Source organism: Larus michahellis, chromosome 2 (genome assembly GCF_964199755.1).
Source record: "Larus michahellis chromosome 2, bLarMic1.1, whole genome shotgun sequence".
Taxonomy (NCBI): Eukaryota; Metazoa; Chordata; class Aves; order Charadriiformes; family Laridae; genus Larus; species Larus michahellis.
The window spans coordinates 47,137,698-47,159,223 of NC_133897.1; the positions used below are offsets into that span (position 1 = coordinate 47,137,698).

Below are 21,526 nucleotides of genomic sequence, written 5' to 3' on the forward strand. Positions count from 1 at the left end.
GAGGGAGTGTAAGAAATGCACGTGGGCTCCTTTTTTATTTGTTTAGTAGTAAGCTGAATAAAGCTGCCAATGTTCTTACCATCGTGATGGTATGGTAGTATACTGAAAGGTCTTCAGCATAAAAAGCAAATAATATTTACTTAGGATTCCCACCCTTAAGGAAAATCCTGCAAGACATTTGTAAAAAGATAACAGCAAGTAGGAAAAAAAAGCACATACTATCTTAAATAAACTGTACTTAACAATAGGGGAAAAAATATTCAAACCACATAGCTCTCTGCAGCAGGGTCATAAAAAGAAAGGAAAAAGGTCACTGAAGTATTTACAAACCCTGTTTTCAAATATGAATCAAAGTATTACTGTGTTTTCCATCTTGGTTTTGAAAGCCATTAAGTAAAATTAAATATTTACAGGTTTTGTTCTTTTTCCTCCACACAAAAGATGGATCTTATCTTATTACCTCAGCATTACTGGATGCAAAACTATCCCTTTTCAAAAGTAAATATTTCAGAATACCACCTTCTAGATTTTCACCTCTTGTCAAGAAAAACTAATGTTATTTTGAAAGGTTAATCTTACAGTGAGCCTCCTGCTGTTCCAAGTGTCTTTCTAATACTAATTCAAAACGCATCAGAAGTTTCTCCAGGTTTTTAAACATTTCAGATCAAATATTTTCATCATGTCATTTTTAAAAAGCGGTGTCACATAGCGCCAAAGGAAACTGAATGAACAGTGTGTCTGACAGGATCTGTATAACCTGCTTTTTTCTCCTTCCACTTACTGGAAGGAACCAAGCAGGGAAGTCCAGTTGAAACTACAAGACTAACAAAACTTTTAGCAGAAAATGAGAACTAGCTCCAGAAAGTCCTTAAACCACGTGAAAAACAAACAACAGAGATGAAACTAAGAAGGAGGAAGCTAGCTTACCAGTGTTTGAGAAAGCTGTGACAAGAAATCTATTTTCTAGGATAAAGGTGAACAAATAGATGAAGATTGAACTTCTAAAACCCAAATAAGATTTAAAACAAACAAACCAACCAACCACAAACAAAAAAACAACACATAGGCACTACAGGAATATGAGTCAGACTTAGAAAAAGTTACAAAAAGCATTCCAGGGGAAGTCTATCTCATCTATTCTCAAGGCTGTCAAAAGTTGCTTTTGGTAGCACAGGGAACTGGGGTAAGCGAGAGTCTATCACAAACTCTTGGACTTTTAAAGACAATTCAGTAGTCCAACCAGAAAGCCTTGGGCCAGCTATTCTTGTACTATTGAAGTACTATTCTTGAAAGTCACCTTCTTTTGCCTCCAGGCTGAAGAACCCGGCGCATCTGCCGGGGCAGCGGCGGGGGCACCTGGCGGGGAGCGGCCCGGCCCGGCCCGGCCGGGAGAGGCCTCTTGAGCTGTCCAGGGCGCGGGTGCTGAACAGGTCTCTGGCCTGGGAGAGACGCGTGGTCTTTGGGTTTTTCCTCTATTTGGCTTCTGCAGAACTTGTGTTAAACCCTGAACAATTCATCCTTGATTATTAGTCTTTTGTTAATCCTGTTATTAAGTGCGGTTAGCCAAATACCACAACAGTGACACAAATAGATATATTATTACATGAGGTCTGTCTTCTATAGCCAGGCCAAAGTCAAGCCCTTTTAATGGTTTTTACTCTTGGTCTCTAGGCAAGATTCAAGGCTTAAAGACACAAAGATACTAACTTCAGTTTGTGTAAAGGATGAGGTATATGCGAATGTAAAAAAAAAAAAAAAAAAAAAAAAACACAAAAACAACCTGAAATCCCCTTTATTTATACAGCACTAGTGCCAATTTGTATACACAGTCACAATTGTACTTTTGTCTGTGTTATGGAAAGGTTTTATAACATTTGATTCTTTGAATTTTAAAGAATAATTGCTGCTGGCTTTCTTGTTTATACAGGAAGAAACAGCTTCAAGTTTACCAGCTAACACAAACAGTAATACCAGATAAACACCTACCTAAGTCTATTTTTAATGAATACTGTTATCACTCTATCCTCCTGAATCTGGCTAGGCAGACAGTCGCTGACAGAAACAACTACTAAAGTTTTTTAGGACAGTTACTTTACTGTTAAATCTTGTCTGCTTCATTACCACTCTGGTCCTTTTTTCTCAGACACACCTAGCAAATTAGAGCTTTCTACAAACCTAATTCAAAGTAAGTGGATATAAAAATTTAAAGATACTAAAAAGTAAAAGTGCGATAGATGCCCTTTCAGTTACATTTCAAGGCTATATACATTGTTGAAATTATATCTAATAGCAAGAAATTTTCAAGTACAATTAAAAAGCAAAAAAGAGCCCTTCACATTTGTAATGAAGAAAGAACTACCCGTTAATAAAAATGAACCAATTGCAAATTTCTGCATTCAAAATTGGGAATCAGTTGTGAAACAGTAGGAGTAATTTGCTTATTAAGAAGTTTTCCAATGGTAAAATTACTTGTCAAACTAAAATACCCAAGGAATTAGATGATTTTCCATTAAGAAATTAAGAAAGAAAATATAAACATCATCTGCTCGGAATGGGCTAAACCCAGCTGATCCCACATTCAAGTGCCGGGAAGGAACTGTTAACCTCAAGGTTCCTTCAAGTGCTTTGATCATCAACAAAGAGCCTTTCACCTACACATTACTCATTAAAATTAAATCTGTTCTTGTAAATCCTTTTGTGTAAAGTTTTTGGGGAAAAGGCGTTGTATGCCTACTAACCTAACAATAATCATGAAAATTCATTTATAATGTCAAGAACAAGGCCCGTTATTTTCCAACACACTGTATGAGAAAAGAAAATGCAATGTTTAAGTATTGTATACAACAATAACTGACTGTAATAGCTGACAAAGTGTCTTTCCTCTATACTTACCCCTCTATGGACAAGTACTTACGGTGATATTCCTAACCCTCAGTTATAGGGTTCAATTGTCATACCATTCACTGACTTTTATGGTTGGAAGGCACCATTAAAATTAGCTTGCGTTTTAGGCGTTTCTGCAAAGGACTATAAATCTGTCAAATCAAGATGTAAATACCAAGATTACAGAAAGAGTTCCTTTCCTCCAGCAGATGAAGGAATTCTTGTCAGTTACATATAAGAATTCCTGACAAATGGGACTATGTTCTTCAGTGCAGATTTGTGAGCATACCAAAAGTTCTGCATGTGCAAGACTCACTGATGTGAGTAAAGCTGTCCTCAGTGTTTTAACTGTACCAGTAGCTTAAAAACATTGTACCTAGTACATTTATCATCACTGCCTGAAGAAGCACAAGGCTAAATGTGTCAGAGAGAAACTACACTAGGGAAAATGCAAGAAAAACAAGGTACTGACTTGAGGCTTTTTTTCCTTTCCTATTTCTATATGAGATTTCACGTGTCTGAAATTGAATTACAAGTGTGTAATTTTGTAAATTTACAAATCGGTAAGGCATATACAGAAAACTGACAGGATTAGAATTTAATAGGTTAACATTTAAGTTCCAGGCTATACTGCCTTGTGCTGTATATACAGCACATTTACTCAGTTAGACCTTTGAAGAAGCAAGTTCAATCAGTTTTAACTTGTCTGCGCTTCAAAATACTGCTAACTAAAAGAAAAAAGTTACATCGCAATTTTCAAGTTTGGGGTAATTCAAGTCAGAAAAGCTGGAGACAAAAAAAAAACACCTAAAAATTGATATCCTAAAATAAAGAATTTCATCAAAATGGCCTCTCTTCTCTTTGATATAGAGCCAGTTATCTATTTCAGTGTGTTTCTCTTCAGCATTACTCCTCCATTAACACTACAGATATACCTACTGCTAGACAAAACTAGGATAACTAAGTTAAAATCCAAATTAAATATAATACCCAAAATTATGTCTTCCTAGAAAAAAAAAGTTCTAAACTAAGACACTGATTTTATTTTTTTAAACATGAATATTTTTAAGGTTCAGCTGAATCAGTATTTCTGCAGATGTATTTTTGTTTTCAATAGCACTTCAGTTATTGATACAAGTGTTGGGAGTAAGATGACTCACAGAAAACAGCAAGAGGGCAGAGAAAAGGAAGAAAAAAGGAGAGGCTCTCAATAAGCTATAAACACACAGGACTACTGTGTCACAGGATCACAGGTTAAGAGATTGAAAAACAACTGTATTAGCACCAATATCCATGCATCCTGATTTCCTCTAAGTAAAAGTAACATTACAAACAGCACCATTCCATACAGACTTTCCCCGCTCCTCTCTTTACTTTGAGGGTGGCAGAGCCCTGGCACAGGCTGCCCAGAGAGGTGGTGGAGTCTCCGTCTCTGGAGACAGTCAAAACCCTCCTGGATGCGTTCTTGTGCAACCTGCTCTAGGTGACCCTGCTCTGGCAGGGGGGTTGATCTCCAGAGGTCCCTTCCAACCCTACGATTCTGTGATTCTCTCTTGCTTACAAATTGGCGTCCTTTTCAGAGGATTTCCTTTGAGATTAACATTTCCTGGGATGCTTATGTTTTTCATTCATTTTAGTTCTGCATCTTTGTGGAATAATGTCAGGCCAGCCACATGTTGAATACAAATGTTTTGTTTTAAACTTGTTTCAAAGAAGGCTTGCATGCTACAGCTAACAGTTTTACAATTAAGATAGGCTGCAAGGGGACACAGCTGCTAAACAGCCCATTAATAGTCCAAATCCATGAAGGGAAAAGGAAGAAAAATAAGAGTCCCTAGAGGTGCATCTTATAATTAGTATTTTGCTGCACTTTGTAAGACGCACAACATTTTACAAATATTACAGCTAAATAGAAGTAGAGACATTTTACTACTTGCAAGCATTTACGAGCCTTCCTCAGGTTGACAAATTATTTTGCATACCTTTGCATACCTGCAAGGCAAGGTATTTGTAGAGCAAAACAAGGGGAAGAATCAGAATAATCTGCAAATTGATACCATCTGATCTAGAACAGAACACCTTCAGGTCTCCCATTCTCAGTTCATCAGAGCTGTAGCTAGAGTAATTTCCACAATTACAGGTAGTATAGCCCAGCACCCTGTTTCTCGGTATAGTTATCAATCCAGATGCTCCACCAAATCAACAACATGGCTGTATAGCTTCTCAGACTCAGAAAGCCAACAACATTCAATACCATGCTACACCCTCATTTAGTACCACACTACACCTATACCTGCTGTTTTCATTAGTTAACTAATGAACAATTGGTGGAATGGCAGAGATGTAAGGAACAACCTGTGGATACGAAAATACAAGAACCACCTCTCCAGTACACTTCAACAGGGATCCACTTCATTTTTTGATGCTTTTGGCTACTTCTAGCTTAGCTGCTAAGTACATGTTTTTCATTAATAAAATACAAAATCTGTATGCCAGGATTTTCATGAGTAAATTAAACTCCAGCAAAAAGGGAGGTCAATATCATTAACCCACTATTAAAAATCAGGCAACAGCTGTAAATAAGCAAGTACTTTGCAGAGCAAGACTGTCATGTCCATTACAACAAATATAAGGCAAGTCATACTTAGCATTGATAAGGACTGTTCAGAGTATAATTTTTTCAAAGAGTTGAAAGAAATTACGGAAATTAATTCCCACTGACTTTTCTAGCACTACTAAAAGCAAAGATTGCAGCAGAGGTCCTGGAATCTTTTTGCTCTGTCACTTAATAATACTAAATAAAAAAATAAGTTAAAAGGTCTAACATTTAACAAGTTTTTTAAAAAAATATTTAGCCAGTGGTCAAAATTATCATGATCCAAGATCACAGCTAGCCACTCCCTAAAAGAAAATCAATACTGGCCAGCATTTAAAAACTAGAATGCTTTTGGCAACCACTCCATGAGTTCAGCTTCCATGACGGCATAAACTTGCCTTATCTGTGTGGATAGAAACAAACCATCTCAACACTGTCAGCCCAAGCAGTCTTCATAAAGCTTAATTCTAGACCACTTTTGACAAATCAACAGATTTCCCCAACATATTAAACTGTTTAACGTCAAGAAATTACCTCATCTGAGCTTAAAACTCTTTGGAACATTTCTTCTGGATAAAGCTTTAAAGCAAAATGTACAATCATTAAATACATTCAAAAAGTTGGTTGCCTACACACCTGTAGAGGGAAGTCATATATACTCACCCAGACCACTAGAAGGAACTCTTGCCCCCCAGCTCCAAATGTGTCCATCGTTTCCTTTTGACTTCAGCTGAGCACAACTGCGTGCTTTACAACTGGAGGGGCACAGTGGAGACACAAAGGAGAATAACCTGGCCTGAGCACATCATCCCCACACTTGCATAACACAAGACACATTATTTGTGTTAGCCTTCTTATCTCTTTCCTTGCAGCAGAACTAGTCCCACATTTGCAAGGAACATTTTCTCCACTCCCTAGTTGCATGCTGTCACTGGATCTTGGTCTTATCAAGTGCGTGAAAAACAAAGTTTATTTTAGCACAACATTTATTACGCTGGCAATGGAATCTGTTCTTCCTCCAAACTGGAAGTTATTTCAGTAATGTATTTTATTTCTGTATATATTGTACATACAATATATACGTACATACAATCTGTATGTACTGTATTTTGCTTTTATATAAAAGCTTTTTAAACACTTCGCTTTTTCACATCCATGGTTACAAAGAAGCCCAGTATCATCTGTCTTTACAAAATACACAAATTCATGGATATGAGACATTTGGATATAAACTAATCCAAGGCTGAGCTGTAGCAAACGTACAATTAAAACTAACTGAATTCAGTCCTGAAGAAGTAAGGCAATGCCTGTACCCTTGTTGTCTAGTATCTAAATGTTAATCTTCTAGTATACAAATGTTAGGACAACTGAATTAGATATTCAAAGACTGTTTCTTTGATATGTGAATTTCATGCTGTTTTCATTCACATGCATTCTAGTAGATCATTTCCTTTCAGCCAGCACCAGCCTTATGGCTCTCTTGCACAGGTGGAGCAGGTAATCTATTACTTTACACAGCACATTAAAAATATCAAAGTAGTTTTACAATTATGTTTTGTTATTTTGGAAACATAATTCATTAATAGATTGATAGAGCTTTAGCAAAAAGTGGGGTATTTTTTGTTTTGAACTCAGACAAACATCTACTTGTACTATTCCCAATATAGAAAGGAAACAAGTATCTATCCACACTGATCTGACTACCTCTAACAACTATACCCATAAGAATAAGGGGGGGGGACACGGGACACAAAACCAAAACACTCAAATCAACCCTAATTGACCATTAAGGTTGCACAATCACAACAATGAAAAAATAGAAAGCTCTAGGAAGAAAGTTGCATAGGTAACCCTCTATTTCCGCACTTCACACCTGAACTCAGTAATACTACCTTTCAGGACACTTCATCAAAATCACCTCTGAAGATGAATCATGCTTATCCACTTTAAAAGACTATAGGAGGCCTAGGCCATTTGCTGCACAAGTGTAATATGCCTTCCAACATTCATAATGCAGGGGTGTGATTTTAAACTCATTCCTCCCAAAGGACAGCAAAACACCCCAGAAAATGGGCAGCAAATCCTGAAGTCTGGCATCTTAGGTTACTAAAGTCATCCTTACTACTCTAGCCATCCTTACTGATGCAGCAAAGACAATGACAAGAAAGAGAACTGCCTCATGGTGAAAGCAGTTAAATGACCATAGAGAACTGCATTTTACTATTGTTACTGTTCTTTATATTCTGAAGATTGTCCACAATTATCTCTCTGAAATTTGCTTAACTGATGATGCTCTGCTCTATCTGGTAGGGCCACAGCATTTTCTCAAGATGGGCGAGATCTTTCCCCATGCTGGAATTTCAATCCATATTCATGCTCAAGAATCAAGGAGTGATGTTCTCCAGCTCACAAGAAGTAAAACTCCCGACAGCTGCAGGAAGGCAGGATTCAAAAGCGGCATGACTTTCAGGTTACTCTCTAGGATTTTTGGCAGGGACATAGTTTATTTTCTAAGTTTTCTGAAAGACTATCACCAGACTGTTCGAGATTTCATTATAAAAGAAAAATTTTGAAGATTCTCAAAATACCGTGTGTTCAGGCAATATACAGAAAGCACTTCTAAGCAGACCTTTCTTTTGCTACACATGGAAAACTGCACCAGTTTTAAATTTCTTTCATGAAGGCCACATCTGTTAGTGTACACTATGACAGTTTTTATTTTAGCAGCACAGAACAACTGCATTTAGGTTACACACAGTGCAATTCAGCAAGAACTCATCCTTCAATTTTGTGTCAAATTCAATACTTGAAGACAGGTGCATCTGTATTTCAATGAGACATGGCTCCCTCCTCTTTTTGCATTGAGTCTTAATGATTTCAGAAATGTGGTAAGTCCCTTAACTCTATTTCAACTCAAGCAAATGTATATAAATCTGTACTTTATGGAAAAAAAAATTTCCAGGAGAATATAACTAAAGATTCATTTTCCCCCACAGAACAGCCTTTCTGCATGTTCAAGCAATGTGCTAGAACTGACATAACAAAGAATGTTATTTACTAGCGTTGATACTACTCCAGATGCTCAACTAACCTCTCATATCTAAAAACTCCACCTTCAATTTTTAAAACCATAAAGAAATTGCAGTATAAATCAATCTGACACAGCGACTAATTATGGTAGCCAGACTAGGAAGTGTTTTGGAACACCATTAGTTTTAAAAGCCATTTACAGTTAAAATGTTGCTAAACAATTGCTTTATATAAATAACACTTCATATGGAAAGCCAAATATATTGTAACAGCTCATTTTTTTCTTGCCACTATTCTTAGATGAATTTATTATAAGTTACTAGAAGACATGCAAAGTGCATGCCAGATGAGAACTCTGTATTTATAGCACACTAAGTCGGTCAGCAAACAGAATCTACTAAAAATATCCACAATGGTATGCAGCACACCCACCCTTTGGGGACTATTCAAAGGCTGTGGTGGTCTGATTTTTAGACAGAGCAGACAAGAAAGAAGAAAACACCCAGGTAGGTCAGTCACAAAAGGCTAAGAGTAACGGAGTCAAATCCCATACAATGCTTCACACCCTGTTTGGCAGGTAGTCAGACATCCCAAGCCCTAGGAGATTTTCCTGTGTGCTTCCTGATCTCTCCAGGCCAATACTATGCAATCTCCATGCAGGGAACAGAAGCACGTGCCAAGTGAAAGTGAGAACCAACTCATTCTTACTATGGCTTACCCTCCCATTTTTGCGAGCATCAGGAATTTGAAGCCTAACAACAGGCACCCACCAGACAGCTCTGGATGCACACCGAGACATCCTTATGAAAATCACGGTGATCATTTACAAAGGAAAGGTATCTTTGGGAAAATAGGCACTTGTTTAGGAAATATCTAATGAGAGAACAGACAGCTAAAACACTTTCCTGGATGCCTATGAAGTGCTGTTCTGATTTTACTCAGGTAATCACGGTTTAGACACAAATAGTTTTTATTTATAAGGTAAAAACTCAGAGCGCTCAAAGGTTTCTCACTGTTTCTTTTCACAGGTTAAACATCTGCAAGAACATGTTCTATTACCACAGTAAATTAACACAATCTATAGAAATGACCACACATCTCTCCTGAAACTAATTAAACCATTAAAGAGCAGCAGACGCACTGCAGAAAAATCTTGAAAATAATAAAAATTTGGTTCATACATCTGCAAATAGCAGGGAAAACCTATGCAAAAAGCTTCATAACATTATTCAAAACTTAAAAGTTTCATGCAAGGCTAAGACAGCAAATCAAGAACATTTACATGATGAAGTTTTCCATGAGCAGCTGGCAGGAACAGGAGAGGAGAACTTACCCAAACAGATGGGTAGGCAATGTGTTTTAAAAATAGTTTTGAATTTCTAGCAGCAGCAAAAGGCTTTCTTTATAAGACAAAGAAATTACTTGGGAGGTTGTCAGAGACTAGTCTGCAATTATGTGAGCGAACATGAGGCGAGGCACACTGTCAGGATATCGGGGTTGGATTTGGTATTCAGAAGACATTAGAGGAAAGCCTTTGTTTGAACTGGCACTGCAAAGGCTCAATCAGGTATTATCACTGTCTTGATAGCCAAAAGAAATATTTATATATGCCATTACAATTAGGCTGTTTCCTTTTCTTCAAACCGTTAACTATTTACGTTTCTCCCCTAAATGCAATACTGCCATTTTTATTATTTGGCTTCTCCTACCCCTTTTTGTTTACCATACAGTAGGAAGAAAAAGAAGCCCTTCAAAAATCCTCTGACGCTTCAGTCTTTACTCCAGTGCTCTAAGCCCCTTATCATCACAGAGACCCTGCTCCCTCTTCAAGTGAAGGAAACCCACGACCGCACCGAGGGGCTTCAGGACTACCAGAAGATCCAAACAGTGATCATTTAGTTCTTTTAGCTCATTTGTCAAAATATGTAACATTTGAGACTAAAACCAGCCTGCTGACTGAGCTGGAGCAGATGGGTGGTGGTAGCGGACTTTTTGCTTCTTATTCCTGTCCCCCATCCACTCCTTAGGAGAGTTTACGTCTCTGCTGCCAACCAGGAACTGTACGCTGCCCACTATATGTATGCAGGAACAGAAGAGCCCGCTAAATGAAAGAACAGCAAGACCCTGGAAAGGACTGGATTCCTCAAATTCATCTGTCAGAACACCTGAAACTCCCTATCCATAGACTTCATCCTTGGACTGCTTTCCTAGCACATTGGAATTTTCAATCTGCATTTTGCTTAATGGAATGATAATACATCTCCAAAACCTCCCTTATCTTCAGCGACTGCTGAAGTGACTCTTTCTTACCTTGGATTCAACTCATAGGCATAACTGAAGAGAAAATGAGGCTCACGTCTATCTTCCCCCCAGTCTGTGGTTGTTGTGAAGTTATCTGTATGTGTACAGACATGTTTGTATTTCTCTCAGCTCCCAAAATGGTCTCCATTTTAACCTCCTTCTACAACCAGCAGGCTTCAGACAGCCTCTCATTGTTATTGCTCTCATTTTTATGGAGTGGACAAACATAGATATGATTGTGTTTCACTGGTGCAGCCAAGTGAATAGAAAAAAATCAAACCATCAAAGCAGAGACAGCCTCTCAGCTTTCACTGCTCTGCACCTTGAAAGACCTATGAACAGCAACAGCAAAACTATCTGAAAATGCATATGGGATTTTTTGCGTTCACAACAGCAAATAGCAGTGTTATACCTCTGAAAAAAGACAGAATTTGTATGGGAAAGTTATCACTTTTATTAGACTAAATCCTTATGCTCTTTCCTCATTCTGAATGGTTAGGAAGTAATTTAGAGAAATATACATTGTCTGAAAGATTCACTAGCCTTCCTCAAATATAAAAAAAAAAAAATTTCCAACTGCCAGGAAAAGAAGGTATATCAAGCAGTACACCAAGGCACACAGGCTGCAACTGCAATAGCAAGTTTCACTACTTCTAACACGTTTCACACACACGGGATATCTGAATAGTCTCATTGCAAAGCACGCTTCCCAACACGTCTCCCAAGTCAGGGGGCGAAGACCTCAGAGCTACAACTTTGGCCAGGAAAACAGGAGCAGCATTGAAGTCTGAAATGTTTAAGAGTTTCATGATTTCTCAAAGCAATAGTACTTGCGTGAGTACTACTGGGAGAGAAGGCAAGGAGTGACAAAGCCAATAGTCACTCCCCTGCCACTTCCTCCCCCAAAAAAAGGTGTGAGAAAGATGAAGAGAACCTGAAAAACATATTAAAATGTAACATATATCTAAACAGATCAGATGGAAAACAAAACAAGATGCAGCTTTCTAGGCAGTTTGAGAGATGTCTAAAAAACTTCTTTTCAGAGACTTCACATCATTCTTCTACTGATATCCACTTCCCACAATCCAACAAGTAATTCAGGTTATAACCTGTGGATTTCGTGAACTTTCGTCTACAGAATGAAGAATTCATTCAATACTTCTACCAGCTATTATTACAAACAAATGCTATAAGGTTCTACCCATACTGTGTTACATACATTCAGTAGCTGGTGATAAATCCTGCACTGTAAAGTACTTCATAAAAAAGCCTGATCATTATTTGGCTTGAGAAGAATGTAACAAACTTCTCCTAATGAAACTGAACAGATGCAACTTAATCTCCAAATTATTACTCCAAGTCTTGACATAGGCCTGAAAGCTGTTAACAGTTGTACCTGACAACACTGTATGTTTAAAAACCTGTCTATAAATACGTCATATAAAATTGTATATGACTGTATATAACACAATCTGAGATTTTGTATAATACTTGTATGATCTCTGCTCAATGAACTTGAATGAAGAACTGATGTGGAAATTTAAACGACTCAATACGTAACATTTCTGCTCTCTTCAGTTGAATTTTTACATATTCTTCCCTAGGAGACCTTGAAAGACAAAAAATATTTAAAGGCTTTATTCTTGTCTTATAACAATATTCCCAAGAAGAGATTTAAATTTGAATGCCAGAAGGATATTTATAGTGTTTTTACCAAGAATTCTCCCTGCTGTGACCACCCAGAAACAGGATCACAAACGTGAAGTGGGTTCTGAGGAGCTGTCAACATTGTAAGTGACGGAAGTAACACATCAGCAGTTACCCAAAGCAAAGAAAAATTTTAAAAAGTCCATTTTTAGATGAACCATTTGCTGCAAGCATCATTGATAAAAATACTATATTGTAATTACAGCGGTAGCTTTGCTACAGTGCTGACAGTCTACGCAGGAACACTTACTGCCTAAAAACACAGTGGAAAAACTAACTGTGGATCTTGGGGCCAACTCTTCTACACGCTGTTCTTAACAGGAGGTAAGAATATTTACTTTGGGGCTGGGAGAGAGGGGAAGTCCCATTCACTGAGGAACAGAGTGGGAAAACACAGGTCAAAATTCCTGATAACAGTGTTATCACCTTAAAGGAAGCTGGAACTTGGCACTGTGTTGCAAGAAAGCTCGAACGTCACGTGCAAGTTTGGCCTCTGCATCTGGGAGTGCCATAAGATCTTATGGAATTTGGGTCTCGCTCTGCTTAATGCTCTAAGCCTACTCCAGACATGCTTGCAGCACAAAGTTAAACACATATATATATATTTTATTGTGAGACCAAGTCCCTGATTATTCAGTGAATTGGGCCCTTCCTGAGGTGAGACGTAAGGTTACAGAGCAGTATTTACTCTGTTACACTGATCATAAAGGTGCACCAGCCTGAGGTCAGACAGGAAGATCGGACCCTTAGAGGCAGGAAAGGCTGCTGTTACTACAGTTCCTATTAAAGGAACACAGAAAGTAACTGATCATACTTTCCAATATATTAACATACAATAACATAATACTTTTTATATTCTCATTCAAATGGCATATTAACAAGCATAGTATGGATTTAAGTATGCTACATTAGAGAGTTAATATTTATACATTACTTCAGCACGCAAAGCTGCTCAGTAAAAGTGACAATAGAGTGTAATTCACTAATGGCAAATTAATTACAGTAATTTAACAAATACAACACCCACATGTCACTGATTGATGAAGCCAAGCAGTATGCCTAAAAACAAATAGTTGGAGATTCAGTTCAACTTATGGAAGTTATTCTTGTTCTCCTTTTTTATTTTAATTTTCATAGAATTGCTGCACTAAACCTCAAAATTAATTTCAGTTGTTTTCAAGATAAAAAGAAACAATTCGGCTAATTTGCAAGTTACAAAACAAGGGAGGGGACTTCAAACATGCTTATGATACACAAGATAAATGCCAGATACCACACCTAGACAAGCTTGAGCTAGTTACCATCAGGACAAAAACAATGCTTCAAGTTATTTTTCACCATGCTGATGCTACTAAATGTATGATCTCCAGTGGGGCTACTCATTTCCAGCAAGTTATTGCAAGGCATCAAGAAAACACAAAGCATGCAACTAAATAAGGATGCCAACATTCAATGTGATATGGTATAATGTATCCCTGATATCACAGAATATTTAAATTGCAAAACAGAATAATGTTTCAAGTTGTGAAGGCCTTCTTCACAGGTGTTGCAGTACCATGATTAAACAGTTATTCATCCCAATAAGAAATACTAAGATTTTTAAAAGAGAAAAAGCAAGTAGATTCATGATCATCTTATGACCACATAAGGACACTATATTTTGAAACTTGCTACTCAAACCCCTAATATATGTATTCCTCATTTATTAATCAGTAGATGAAGAGGCTGTACCCGTCCTAGCACTTTTCCTCACCAGGAAAAGCAAGAAGCTTTGCATCATTTCAGTCTTATGTCCTCTTTAATATGCCAATTTCAGAGATTTGCAAAAGACAAAATATGGTGTAGTACAGCAATTAGTAGATTGTTACATGCCATAGAAAAGTACGATCAAATTCAGAGTTATTCTGAAGAGACCTTTGTGCATCTAAATAAACAGATGGTTATTGATCCTCATCACCGCATTTACATTTAATCCAGTCCCTCCTGGAAGCAAGGCAGGTTGCAAGACAATGTTTAAGTGAGGAGGAAAAAAAAAAGTTTTACCTTTGAGCAACAACTGGCTACATATTTTAATGATTTCCTTGTGCTTAGCAAGAACTGCACAATACTCCGTGGTAGGGCATCCCTTCATCACTAAGAGAAACGCATGCACCTTCTTCCCCCACAAGCTACCTTGACAGTGTAATGAGCATCCTTGCAACAAAGCACTCCTATTGAGCAGCTTGGTACTATGAGATCAGTTACACTTTCTTAAGGGCAAATATTCCTTTGTTATAACAGAGTTTGACAGCTTTCTGTTAATGTTCAACCACTGCACTGGGAGGAAGCAGTTTTAGATCTAGGAAGTAACAGCTATACTGTCTTCAGGTCAACACACCAACAACATAAGGTGGCAGGCCATGTGACAGAAACCTTGCGCACTCTATGGGGGTGAGACTGAAGAGAGCTCTGCTTTGGCTAAAACTAGGCTGCACTACAGAAAAGAAGAAAACACAGTCTGCTACAAATATTCACAAACAGATTAGCTAGAATACAGAAACATATGAGTTTTACATTAGCTTCCTCTTTCCCCAAAGAAAGCGTTTGGGGAAGTTGGTTAGTGCTTAGACAGGTTATAATACATATATATATAAGAATTATCAAAAGAATGAAGTCATTAAAAAAGTCACCTTGCACCTTAACGTTTGACTTATACAACAACGACCTTTAGAATAAGCAGTACTGAAAGTAGTCAGCAACACTGAAAGCAGCTGGCAACTTACAAGCAGACTTTTAAGGTCTTTAAGGTAAAGAACACAGGCAATAAACTGCAAGTCCTATACCAGCCCTATTCATCTCAATATCACAGGAGAGACAAAAAAAAACAACCTATGACAACTTGCTCCACGTTTAATATGCCTCTTAAAGGGCCTCAGCTTGGTTAATTCAGAGTTCACCCGAGTGTTTCTCCTGCCTCAAGAGCACGTGTGGCCATCCTCAACATTGTACGGTACCGGTGCTGCAAGCCTGTACTTGAGCGGCAGGGACAGCTATCCGGCTCTACTCATCTCTTGGGGGGAAAATAAACAAAGAAACTTACTTTAACTTCTGTTTTTCTTAATAAGACTTTCAGAAGAACCCGAGAACTTAGAAAGAGGAACAAGCATCAGCCACGTATTAATCAGTACCTTAAAGAGGTGTTTGGTCCGATTTTAGAATAAACGGCGGAGACACATGATCCAATTAAATTCTAATTATGTAAGTACTCGTCAAGAGTATTTACACAGGCACTGATTACAGCTATTAGAGTCTAAAGTCACCGGCCGGAGAGTCTCCGCTTCCTCTTCACAGTCCCGACCGCACTGCCGCGGGGTTCGTTTCATTTTTAACCTCCCCCTTTCACAGCTCTCGTTACAAACAATAGGAGACGGTTGGCCTGACACCCCCCCACCCCCTCCTCCTAAACCGTGTCCCCCTCCGGCGGGCGCAAGCCTGGAAGAGCCGCCGTTCTCCTCAAAGTGATGATTCATTACCCGTCCCACCTCCGGGCCGGGAAAGGAACCCCCCCCCACCTCACCCAGACCTCCAGCTCCGCAGCAGCGGGAGAGGCGGCTAAACCCTCCCGCCGCGCTGGCCCTTACCTCCGAACAGGTGCGGCGAGAGGTGAGCGGGCAGCGAGCCGATCACTAGCCGGGGCCCGCCGGAGGAGCCGCTGCCGCCGCCACCCCCCGCGGGCCGCTCCCGGCCGCCCTCCTCCGGGGTGCTGTTGACCGAGTCCTGCGAGCCGTAGGGACCGCTGCTGTGGGGGATGTTGAAGGCGGACTGCGCGGCCCGGGCCCCGGAGGCCGTGGCCCCCCCTAAGGACCTGCTCCGGGGTGCCGACCCCGCGGCACCCCCCGCTGTGGCCGCCGCCGCCGCCGCTCCTCCTGCCGCCGTCGCGCCGCCGGGAGCGGCATGAGGCGCCGCCGCCAGGTGCGCGTACCGCCCGCCAGCGCCGGCCGAGCGCCCGCCGGTCCCGTTAGCGCCGCCGCTGCTGCTGCTGCTGGAGGAAGGTAAATCCCCGCCCGAGTACGCCCGGGTGCGGCCGTTGGCGGCGGTGGGGCTGCTCTGCTTCGCGCCCATGGTCCCGCCGCCGCCTGGCGCTGCCCGGTGCCCTTCGCCGCCGCCTTCCCCGCGGCGCCTGGGGACGGCGGGAGTCCGGCCCCGGCGGGGGCGATCCGAGGCGCGGGTCGCGCCGGGGAGGGGGAAGAGGGTGCGCCGGGGGAGGGGAACGGGTCGCTCGGTGGGTCGGTGTCGAGAGGGGAGAGCCGCCCGCCGGGATCCGGCTCAGCTGGCGGCCCCGGCGCGGCCGTTGCTGGCGGGTCTGGGGCGCCACCATGAGCTGCTCGGGACGGTGCTGGCTCCCGCCGGGCGGCCGCTCGGCCCCGCCACTGCTGCTGCTGTGCTCGCCGCCGCCGTGACCGCTGCCGCCATCCTCCTCCTCCGCTGAGCCCTGTGGGGGGCAACGGCGGCAGCAGCGCCGCCGAGGCCGCTCGCTCGCCCGCGGCGCACCGTGCCTGTGCCGAGGGAGGCGGGAGGGGGCGGTCACCCCAGCGCAGCCGCTCCTCTACCGTGTCGCCATACTGGGGGCGGCACCAGCGGGCGGGATGGGGAGCGGTTACGGGCGGCGGGGGCCGCCGCCTCTCCTTCCCCCCCGCCACTCCGCTCCGCCCCGCCTTCTGCCCCTTCTCCTCACGCAAGGTGCGGGGCAGCGCCAGGAGGGCGAGGCCGCCCGCGGGGCTACCAGCCTTCGGTCCCCGCGGGAGGGAGAGTCCCCGAGGCGGGGCCGCTGGGAGCGCGGGGCTGAGGCGAGAACCTGCCGGGGGGTAGGGGGGGGAGGAATGCGAAGGGGGGAGGCGGCTGCCTGCTCGCATGGAAGGGGGAAGCCAGGCGGGGCGCCGGAGCGGCCGCCCCGGCCAGGAAGGAGTTAAAAGCCCAACTGCTGCCGGCAGCAGGCGAGCTGTGGTGGCTGCGGGCCGGGCGCGCGCGGCGGCCGTTAGGGGCGGCCGTTGGCGGTGCCCGCGAGCCCTGGTCGGGCGGCGCCGGCGGCGGCCGCCGCCCCCCCTCCCTTCAGCGCGGGGTCCCGCCGGGTGAAGGAGAGGAGCGGCTGCGGCGGAGCGGGGTGGTGCCCCCCGCCCGCCCGCCCGGGGAACCGGTGCCCCGCTGCCGCGCCGCTGCTCAGTTTGCCGTCACAGCTTCAGCAAAGCGCCCGGGTGCCCGCGGGCGCGCTGCTCGGCTGGGCCGCGCACCGGCTGAGGGGCGATGGGCCCGGCCCGCCGGTCCCCCTGCCTGGGTTTGGCGGGGTGGTTGGCGTAAGGGCCGCTCATCCCCCAGCCGGGAGCTTTTCCCGGATAGGGGACTTCCAACCCCGTCGGTTTGCCGTGAGCCTCGGTTCTGGTGGTATATGCGGGGGAGAAGCTGTGCAAGAAGGATGAAAATCTCTTATCTCTTTGGTTCACAGGCGGTATAGGAAAATCCTGTGGACCTCGATCTCTCAGTCAATCCTTGTGTAAAGCTCTCATCAATAATAACGGAAGTTTTTCTCTCAACAGTCAAAAATTTTTTCCCTGCGAATTATACCAATGTAGATGACAGGCTCGGTTTGCTCATGACAACAACCAGAGACACAATTATTTTGTTCTGTAAAAGTATGTGATATTGAATGTCATAGACATTGGATTTGTATGAACATGATTCCCACAGTCAGGCATCCAAGGTAAACTGTTTGTTTTTATGAATTATCATCTACTCTAAGATAAGATATGTCACCATGAAGCAGTGCTATTACACCATCTTGGGACTTTCCGTCATGCAGTCTAGGTAAAGATCTCGACTATGTGCCTGTGTCATAATTGCATAGTAGCCAAGCAATACAGTTAATATGATAAAACAGATCAAAACCTTAATTAATATACAAAGTATTATGTAACATTTGTTCTATACATATTACATGTATGTTATTACATGTATTATATATAAGTAACGTACAAACGTAACACGTAATAATTTAGTACTCATCCTCAGATGGGAATAGGTGCAAAGGCCTCCCTTTCCCCCTTCTTTCACCATCTACATTACAACTGCATGCAGTTGCTTTCTGGCATCAGAGCAGCTCACAGAGATGTCAGAGGTTACCAGCCCTAAATCTTTGTTCCAACACCGCTTTCCTGGGTAGCTGAGCTACTCTGTGAATAATCTGAACCCCGTTTAGAGGATGCTGCTGTAAAATGTTGCCGGTTTCAGTAAGAGGCAGTGATTCCACAGCTGTCTCATGAACAGCTTGGTCTTTTGTCTGCTGGGTGCCGGGCAGACAGCTGGGGTCGATAATCTGCCGTCCCAAGCTATGCCATCCCCACTTGTGAATGATAAGCTGCGGTCTCTGGTAGCGGTGGTAGATACCCCAAGGTAGATCAAGCACAAGCACTTTCTGGTTCAGTTTCCTACAGAAAGAAAATCAGTGTGAATACACTGTCTGCTCTACCACTGGTTACTTTTGAAACCCTTGGCCTGCTTCAGCCAAATCTCTCTCAGACACTAATAGTATAGAAAATATGCAGTTGTGTAGAAGATAGAGATCCTGTTAATGTTCCCACAGAAGGGAAAGCTACTGTAGGAATTCCTATCTTGCTAGACTCCAAGAATCTGCATGGGCAAAGGATGTTGCAGACATGACTCATAATTTCTGCTGCTCACAGAATGCCTGTGGCATGTTCAGCCCTATCGGAGAAGGTCTAGAGGACAGCATGCTCAGAGTTTTATGGATTTTTTAAAATTTCCACTACTCAGTGCTAGTGGAGCTGGTCAGCTGCTGGAATAAACAGCATTTTGAAATTAGTACATTGCTACACAGTACCACAGTACTTTCTGTATTTTTTTTACAGTGGATCTAAGAGTTGAGCAGGTATTAAATACAGACTATATTTGACTGTGAATAAGCTTTTATTCAGTTTAGGATTAAATGATAAAGTCTATGGGGAAAAAAAAAAAGCCCTCAAGACATCCAAACAGTTACTCAGTCTTACAGTCAGAAAATTACATTTCATAGAATATTTCACAGAAGTCACAACAACAGGGCAGTCTGTGTTCCCTTCTCAGAGAGCATGGCTGTTCCCAGTGCAATGTGATTTTCTTTTTTTGGGGCTTCAGTTTTTGTTTTGCATCCAGAGAATATATTTGCAGGTCTCTCACTATCAAGCATGAGGCTAAGCAGGACACATACCTCAAAGAACACCTACATCTTCAGAAAAGCAATGTAACATGCTTCTGAGCCAGCTTTCTCCCCTTCATCTTTCCGGTCCCTCTTAAAAATGGTTGAATAGAAATTTTTCTACATATGGAAATTTGCTTTATAGAGCCAACAGTACAGTTAGGTTTCCAAGCTAACATTTTGTCTGACAAATGACTGTCTATTAGCCGTTAAATCTTGTAGAGGCAAGTACCTGGCACTGTAACCTCCACCCATTTGTTCATTAATATACTCCAGAAGTAGTTTGCATAAAAATTTCAATTTCCTACCCAGCATGGAAAATAACCAGTGACAAGAGGTGCACAGAGAAAGGAGAACATCTTGCTGCTGACCATATTTCCACAAATCTCAAGAACTTGTTGGAAAGCAGATAGTTATATAAAAATTTACTTCTATAGGCCTGTATGGCTGAATGCGGTTATTATTCCTGTAGAAACTTATCTAGGGAATCTTATTCATAATTAAATAAGCATAAAATAGGAACTAACCTTCTTGTTCTTTGTCCAGGGTAGTGGAAAAAAACTGGTCTAGACAGGCAAATACACTTACTGTTCTTTGTTATAAGCTGCATACCTCCGCTTCAGTTCTGGTTACACTACCTTGTCTATCAGCAAGTAAAAATAATGAACTTGTTTCTTGACCAGTTTCCTTGAAAATACCAGGTGGCAGGTGTGCCATAGGCATACAAAATTAGCTATAAATTCATAATATTGCACATTTTGGAAAATCTGTGCTGATAAATGGAACAGGGGTCTGAATTTTGCTCAACAGTGGGCTATGCAGCCAGATCATCCTCCTTCTCCCCTCCCGCCCCCTTCTTTGGCGGCTTTTGCAGGGATTCTGAAACAAGGTTTCAAGCGAGGTTTCATTTCTGACCCAAAAGCATCTGACCCTGAACTAATAAAGCCAGCCAGAGGTTTACATTCTGTTCAGAACTGATCAGGTACTCATTTCTAAGGGAGAAAGGTTTAAAAATCAATGGCACACACTCATAACGTACAGCTTAATTTTATAATAAATTTGTGGGGCTCCTAATAGGGTTTGGGCAACTAGATTTTCTGATTGGATACCAAACTAGAGGAGCACACTTTGGTCGAAAGAGATCAGTGCAGTTTTTACATTACTGTATATTTCAGCTGTTTAAAATAAATAGCACTGCACACCGCTTCTTCACAGATACTGAAAATAGAGGCTTCTGAAGTGTTCAGCTGCTCATGGAGAACACAAAACAGAAATGGTTTATCCCTCTAAAATGAGATGTGTAAAATACACGTGCCTTACATCGTCAGCTAGAGTAACCTAGGGAAAATAGGTCCCATATTATCCCTGACAGTATGACTGCGAATTATACATAAACCTAGTGTAGGCGTCTTTTTAGATATATTTTGGTATCAGTGGATCTCCAGCTGGTAACTGATATTTTGAGAGATGTAGGAGACCCTATTATCCAGTATCTTAGTTGTTTTTATTATTATTATTATTATTTTGCATTGAATAACTCTCTGAACATATTGACTTTAATCCTATGAAGATTTATGCATATGCTTACACTGATGCATGGAAAACAGTCCTGCAACATGCTGTGATCAGTCTTCATGGAATAAAAAAACCGAGCAGCTCAGGAAGCTCGAGGTTTGGGTCCTAAAATTATTCTGGAAATGTGTGGTGATGCTTATAGGGATAAACAAGTTTATCCTTGCTTTATAAAAATTCTGTTTAAAACCTATCTTTTGTTTTAAGTTTAT

General features: G+C 41.8%; 1 protein-coding gene across 2 annotated transcripts in view; it reads right to left on the minus strand.

The window, feature by feature from the left end:
- The window catches only part of ZNRF2 (zinc and ring finger 2), a 61,639-nt gene extending 44,497 nt beyond the window's left edge, over positions 1-17,142 (minus strand). For both annotated transcript variants that reach the window (XR_012585536.1, XM_074575149.1), the window contains exon 1: positions 16,138-17,142. Coding sequence is in view for 1 of the 2 variants with exons in the window: in XM_074575149.1 (XP_074431250.1) it covers positions 16,138-16,618 (481 nt within the window). In the remaining variant the exon portion in view is untranslated. The remainder of the gene's footprint in view (positions 1-16,137) is intronic.
- Between the last annotated feature and the right edge of the window lie 4,384 nt (positions 17,143-21,526).